This window comes from Jaculus jaculus, chromosome 1 (assembly GCF_020740685.1).
Source record: "Jaculus jaculus isolate mJacJac1 chromosome 1, mJacJac1.mat.Y.cur, whole genome shotgun sequence".
In the NCBI taxonomy this organism is placed as follows: Eukaryota; Metazoa; Chordata; class Mammalia; order Rodentia; family Dipodidae; genus Jaculus; species Jaculus jaculus.
In genome coordinates, this window is record NC_059102.1 from 285,572,294 (window position 1) to 285,579,323 (window position 7,030).

At 35.0% G+C, this 7,030-nt stretch overlaps 1 protein-coding gene across 1 annotated transcript; it reads right to left on the reverse strand.

The window, feature by feature from the left end:
* Positions 1 to 1,349: 1,349 nt before the first annotated feature.
* Rgs1 (regulator of G protein signaling 1) lies at positions 1,350 to 5,211 on the reverse strand. The gene is made up of 5 exons (XM_004659511.3): positions 5,075 to 5,211; positions 4,655 to 4,735; positions 4,053 to 4,114; positions 2,580 to 2,743; positions 1,350 to 1,535 (listed from the first exon to the last, which is right to left on the reverse strand). Exons 1-5 carry the CDS (start codon positions 5,209 to 5,211, stop codon positions 1,350 to 1,352), a joined length of 630 nt encoding a protein of 209 aa, XP_004659568.2.
* Positions 5,212 to 7,030: the final 1,819 nt, after the last annotated feature.

Genomic DNA, 7,030 nt, shown 5'->3' on the forward strand with positions numbered 1-7,030 from the left:
TTACCTCATTTCTTTTGAAATGTAGACTCACCATATTCTATGCCTTGGACATTCTGACTCAGTCAGTCTGGGATGGCCCTGAAAAGAGGTGATAGTTTGATTTAGCAATCTAGTTAATTTTGAGAGGTAGCTAAATGTGGGTGTTAGTGATTCAATCTTTATGAGTCTTGATTTTTCATAGTACTGGCGTAGATATTACATGAAAAATACATTGACTTATATAAACTTTAAGTTGCAATAAAATTTCAGTGTTAATTCAAATGCTTCTGAAAATAACTTTTCCTTTCATTTTAAAGACTTCAATGATTTATTATCATTCTGAATCTTGAGCTCATGAGGTCATATTTGTCTAAAACTTATGCATGACAACAGGAGAGAGATAGTTGGTGGATTATGTTAAGCTTTATGTATATAATAAGAGGAATAGAGAGTAGAAAATAAAGCACCTTTACTTGATTTTTTAATATTTTTTCTTTATTTATGAGAGACAGAGAGAGAAAGAGGATGGGCATACCAGGGCCTCCAACCACTGTAAACGAACTCCAGATGCATGTGCCACCTTGTACATCTGGCTTACATGGGTACTGGGAATTGTACCTGGGTCCTTAGCCTTCGTAGGCAAGTACCTTAATGGCTAAGCTATCTCTCCAGCCCCTCCTTTATTTTTTTTTTAAGTGGAGAAAAATTAATAAATTTAAAAATAGCAACAGTGAAAAGATGTTTTATTTCTTTATGTACTTTAATAAAACAACCACATTTATTACTGATAGTGACAAACTTAGACATATATTCTGGCTTCCTGATTTTAAGAGAAATAGCTTAAGTTAAATATGTAGTGTTCTTCCCCAACTCAAGCCAAATATACTTTTAAACACAACAAAAATCATTTGTGTCAATATGGTGTTATGAAACACACACTTTTGAATTAGTATCCACATGAAGGAGATTTCAGCAGTCCAACACAGCCCATATATAGCAACATTCAATGTGTCAGCTGTCCTTAAAGCTTATAGCACGTTGCCATCTGTCCCACAAGACTTAGTCACAGTTTTTATTACTAGAGTTAGCTGACCCTTTTAGTTCTGGTGGGTATTCAAATGCAGAGGTCTACTGTATTTGATGGCAGTTCTGCAGAATCTCCTTCCACAGTCTTCCGTGGTCATCTTGATATTTCTCCTAGCCTGCACCTGGGTAGCCTCCATGTTAATCCATTCGGAGTTACTGGTTCTTCTACTGGGCCTGTTGAGTCACTCCAAACAGGCCAAGTTGTTCATGTACCCAGGCAGTGTTACTGCCATATTCCTTCTGTCCTTGATACCATCTTTGAATTTGCTTCAACAAGCAACCACTCACTTTAAACTATTAGCCTGGAGGTGATTTAGAAGATTTAAATAAATATCTGACTTCAGGAACCTGGGATAAGAGTCTTTTTCCATAAGTGTATATATGATTTTTTGAGCTTCATCAAAAGATGTGAGAGTTGGTGATTTTATCTTCTTGGCTGTAGATTCTCGAGTATGAAAGTCAATGTTGATCTACAAAGAAATATGTATTAGGGCTGCAGAGTTTGCTCAGTGGTTAAGACATTTTCCTGAAAAGCATAAAAACCCGGGTTCAATTCCTCAGTACCCATGGTGGCAAATGTGTCTGTAGTTTGTATGTAGTGGCTAGAAGTCCTAGAGTTCCCATTATCTCTCTCTCTCTCTGTCCCTATGTCTCATAAATAAATAATTAAAAAGAAATATGTGTCCTTTAGGATAAATTCTATAATGTTATTGGGCCTTTTCAAAAGTACCTCATGAAAGTGGTTTTCCATCCTCATTTAAATCGTTCAACTATCTTTTGACTGCCTATCCTAAAGTAGCCCTGTACTAGGTGTGGGAGGGATAAAAAGACATACAAAAATTATTTTCTATGTTTTTATAGTGTAGTTGGGAGAGGCAGGCATGAACTATTTAAATAACTCAAAAAAGCAGGCCATGTATCAAAAAGTGATGTGGACATTTAGAATTTATTTGATGGGAAGGTGCTCTTTGGTCAGCTATTTTCTCCTTTGAAGAATAATAACTTATTGGATGGTGAGTTCTACTAAGTAACCAGGCACAACTTTGCTGCCTTATTTGTTTGTATTATAGATTTCTGCACTTTATCCTTCTCTGGGATAAGATAACTTGTTAAGGGTTCCTTGAAAAAGCTGGTCAGTAATACCACATTTTATTTCCTACTTATATCATGTTAATTTTGCTACATTAATTTTTTCATTCTCTGCACTGATATCTCCACAAACACAGGGAATTATATTATCACTACACTGAAATATATGAATATACCTGAGTATATAAAAGTCTAGCAATTACATTCAGAAAAGATTACATCTTAGTGTGTGTAGAATGTTCTTTAAATTTTATTTTTTTGTTGGTAACTTTAACATATGAATGTACTGCAAACTGGTTTATTCACATTGGGTTTTCCCCTTTTGTCCCCTCTCCCCTGCCACCATTCCACAGATATGCTAGTAGAAGAATTGGTAATCTAACTGATTTTACACATAACTGATGAAAATAAACCAAAATGCTCACTTGTTTCATGGCATCTGAATGCACAAATGCTTTGTATATCTTCTCTGCCTTACAATGTAAAAGACCAGAGTCAGTTTTCTTATAGTCTTCACAAGCTAGCCAGAATTCAATGTTCTCCTCACTGAACTCAGACCTCAAGAAATTTCCAAAGACATCTTGGCCAGCTAAAAAGGAAATTGAGAAAATTAATTGAGTCAATAAATGAATAACTTGAAGAAGAAATTTATTAAGAAAACAATATTGCATTTTATATGTACAAAAGCAGAGGTAGTTACTGATGAAAAGTATTGCCATAATCAGTGGAGATTGTAAAATTTTATGTGTATATTGCATTAAACTGCCTTAGAGATACTTTTATGTGTGGGAGAGGATTCTTAGGTCCAGACACATTGGCACAGTTTTATCCCCACAATGTGCTTTGTTTCTTACTATATTTAACAGAAACTGGGCTCTGTGGATTATAGAGTAGCATTATTTCTTATACCAACATCTGAGAAAGGCTAGAGTATTTTAGGCAACCAAACAGAATGACTAAGGGTATTAACATCATGTTAATAATTACAAGTATAATTTCCAATACTCATTCATGGTATTGTCACATGTCACCTTATGTATCTCAGCACTGATTATATGCTAGTGTAGTGTTTCTGAGAATTACATCGGAATGCCTATAATCACATGGGCAAGCTTGGTTAACTACTCAATTCCTAAGTAAGGTTCATTAGGATCTTTGTGGGGAGAAGAGGGTAAGCTTACCCTTGGGACTTTGGGCACCTTAGAATAGGGCTCTAATCCAATGATACTCCCCCATGACAAGGGGAAGGCAAGCTGATTTTATTCTTTCTCTTCTCCCATCAGAACTCCCCACAGACCAGTGTGTTTAAAAATCCTTTCATCTCACCTATATTAGAACTTATATCACATTTTATATGCACTCATTTACTTGGAGTGCCCCAAATACTTTTAAGAAAATAAGGATAATCTTTGGTGTTTGTGTTTGAGCTCTTGTCATTGTGTTTGAATTCTTGGTGACTTTAAAATGTCTTTCATCAAATACATGAATGTATTTGATAATAAAATATTAATTAATTGAATGAATTCTATTTTTTATATCTAATGGTACAAAGTACATTCTATATGAAGATTTCAAAATGGCAAATGGGATATTTGGTTTCCTTAAAAAAATAACTTGAGACTGGAATTTCATCACATCTTTATTTTTGTTACTGTAATTCATGAAAACATTTAATTGGCTTGGCAGATTTATCTAAAGGACAGCAGTGAACTTGAGTACTAAGCCAATATTATATTACAAAGAAGCATATTGTACTGAAGTTATCAATGACTATTAAAAATAAAGTATAACCTTCAGTACAATTCACCAACCCTAAATGTTATATTTTAACAAAGCCATTTAATCTATTGGAGTATTAAACTGAATCTAGAAACATTCAATAGTTAATGTATACTTACTTTGGGTGGCAAGAAGTTTTTCCAGAGATTGAGACCATTGCATTACTTCCTCAGCAGAAAGTCTGTAGGCATAAAATTATATCAACAAGAAAGCATTTTATGTAAGCCCAAATGAAATAAAAATGGCTTCTGCACTTTGATAACTTACAAATTAAGATTCTAATTCTAACAAATTTTATTAATACTTCCATATAAAATGCATTCTAAGTGCTACACTTATGAATAAATTCACTAATATCAACTTAAAAATCCAAATTGTTAAAATCTGGCAGGTTAAAAATCAATAGGAAATACACATTTGTATTTAATATACATTGGCACAAATGTGGTCTGTGTTTATTTGGCTTTTGCCTAAAAGAAATGAGGTCAATTACAGGAAGTATTTTGTTTGTTTAGCTATTTCAGCTATGGTCTTACTTTGTAGCCCTAACTGGCCTGGAACTAATTATGTAACCTAGGCTATCCTTGAATTCATGGTAATCCTCCTGCCTCTTAAGACATCTTACCTGGCTATATAAAGTCTTAATTTCTTACAAGGATGAGAGCTAATGCCCATGCTTTGTATACAAATTTTAGTGATTTTCAATGTTTCATGTACATACATGTCCTTGGACTTGGAAGACTTCATTCCAGATTCCAGATGTGGGATCATAGATCTCAGGTATGCTTTCACATCCATTCCACTGCAAGAGAGAAAAAGTGTAGATTCATATTTGTACAGTAGAGCTCATTTTTCTTTATAAAGAAGAAACATGTAATAAATTTCTCCAAGGACAAAAGGCAATAATAAAAACAGCTTATACAAATTTTACCATATTAAAAATAGATCTCATTTTTATGAGACAATGTTTGGAAAACTTCCTACGTCCTTTGCTCTAACATGATTTACTTTTAGTGCAACCATATCTTACTTGTAAGACAACAGGTAGTTGTTCTGATCTGGGTAAAACTAAACACACTCTTTCTCTCCTTCACACCGATCTGATTAAAGAACATATAACAGAGACACTGAGGGAACTTACAAATTCTTTGGCCTCTTCTTTTGCATTTTGTTGTCTAGAAGTGAATGACCAGGTTCTTTCAAGTTCTTCGGGTTAGCAGAGAAGAACATTCCTGGCATTTTGTCCACCCTGGGTGTAGAGATGGCTGCAGCTCTCATGGTCCTCACAGGAGTGTCTGTTCAGTCCACGACTTTGCTGCTTTATATAGTGAAAGCAATCAGGCGCTTGAGGAGGAGCCTGTTTATCAAGTGATGTTACCACAGACACTGCAAGTTCCTCCTTTCATGATGTATTGTGACGTGTATCTTGAAGAGAAAAAAAAGTACACAGTGATGTCTTGTGGTTGAAACCTAACCAAATGAGAGCAGGTCACTTGATTAGGCAGAATTATACATGCAGCAGAGGTGCACACACCACCCTTCCCACTCCCACCACCAATGTCTGAAGCTTCAGCTGCAGTCAGCTTTAGTTTAGGGGGGCATGGGAGTGCCTGTTTCTTCTTTATAAAGTCTCAGTTGGCATATTTCTTGTGTCACATAGAAACTTAGCTTTAGAGTTATATTCCCCTCAATGCTTTGGATAGTCCTTAGCTCTAAAATTATCTGATGGTGATAGGTTAAAGTGTCTTTATCCTAGGAATCAGCCCAAGACAATCCCTTATTTGATGATGTTGTACCTCTGCAGTAGGAAAAAGAGAGATGAGAGATCATTTTTAGCCTTGTCCTCTTATTTTAAGCCTTACTTGTCCTTTTCATGGCAGGAGACTTTCATAGTGGTGTTTCATAAGCCATTTTGGTAGCAATGCATAATGACTTTAAGGGGCATAATTTTAAATATTGTTTTAATATTTGAAATAAAATAATGCATAAAATTGTGGCAGTTTGAGCATTAATGCTTAGGAAGCTTAATCAAAACAGTAAAAGTTAAACAAACCTATGAATAAAAGCATAATTAATAGATAGATTTTATATAACACATATGTACACTGATACTTAAAAGTACAGTATCAGAGGAAAAATCTTAAGGTGACATGAGAGGTTATTTGGATAAATCAGTCATTTGAGTTGCTTAGATGATGACTGTTCAAACTTTGCCTCTAGCTCTAGAGTGGTAGAATTCAGTTTTAATTAACATTAAAGTTAATATCTTGCAGTCAAGATGGCATCCAGTAACCACTCCTCACCTCCAGGGGAAGAAAAGTGATAGAAAAAAAAAAAAAGATCTCGAAATTCATATGGAATGGAAGAAGGCCTCAGATATCCAAGCATATCCTCAGCAAAAGGAACACTTCTGGAGGTATCACCATACCTGATCTCAAGCTATATTACAAAGACATACTAATAAAAACAACATGGAACCAGCATAAAAACAGGATTATAGATCAATGGAACAAAGTCAAGGACCTGGGCTTTGGGTCAAGTAAGCACAGCTACTTGATACTTGGCAAACTCCCTAATAATGCAGGCTGGAAAAAAGCATCTTCAACAAATGGTGCTGGAGAAACTGGATAACCATATGCAGAAAAATGAAACTCAATCCACACATCTTGCCATGCACATAAATCAAGTCCAAATGGATCAAAGACCTCAACATAAGACCAGAAACTTGGTTACTACTGGAAGACAAAAATAGGAAGAACTTTCCATGATATAGGACTGGAAAAAGACTTCCTGAACAAAACCCCAGTATCTCTGGTACTTAATCACTCAACCATTGTGATTTCAAGAAGCTGAAAAGTTTCTTCACAGACAAACAAACAATAAGCAGAGACAATAGATTGCCCATAGAATGGGAGAAAATATTTGCTGGCTATACAACTGACAGAGGCCTAATTTCTAGAATCTACAAAGAACTCAAAAACCTAAACAATAAAAAGTCAAACAACCCACTCACAAAATGGGGCAAAGAACTGGACAGGGAGTTCTCAGAGAAAGATATACAAATGGTAAACACACACTTAAGAAAATGTTCATAATC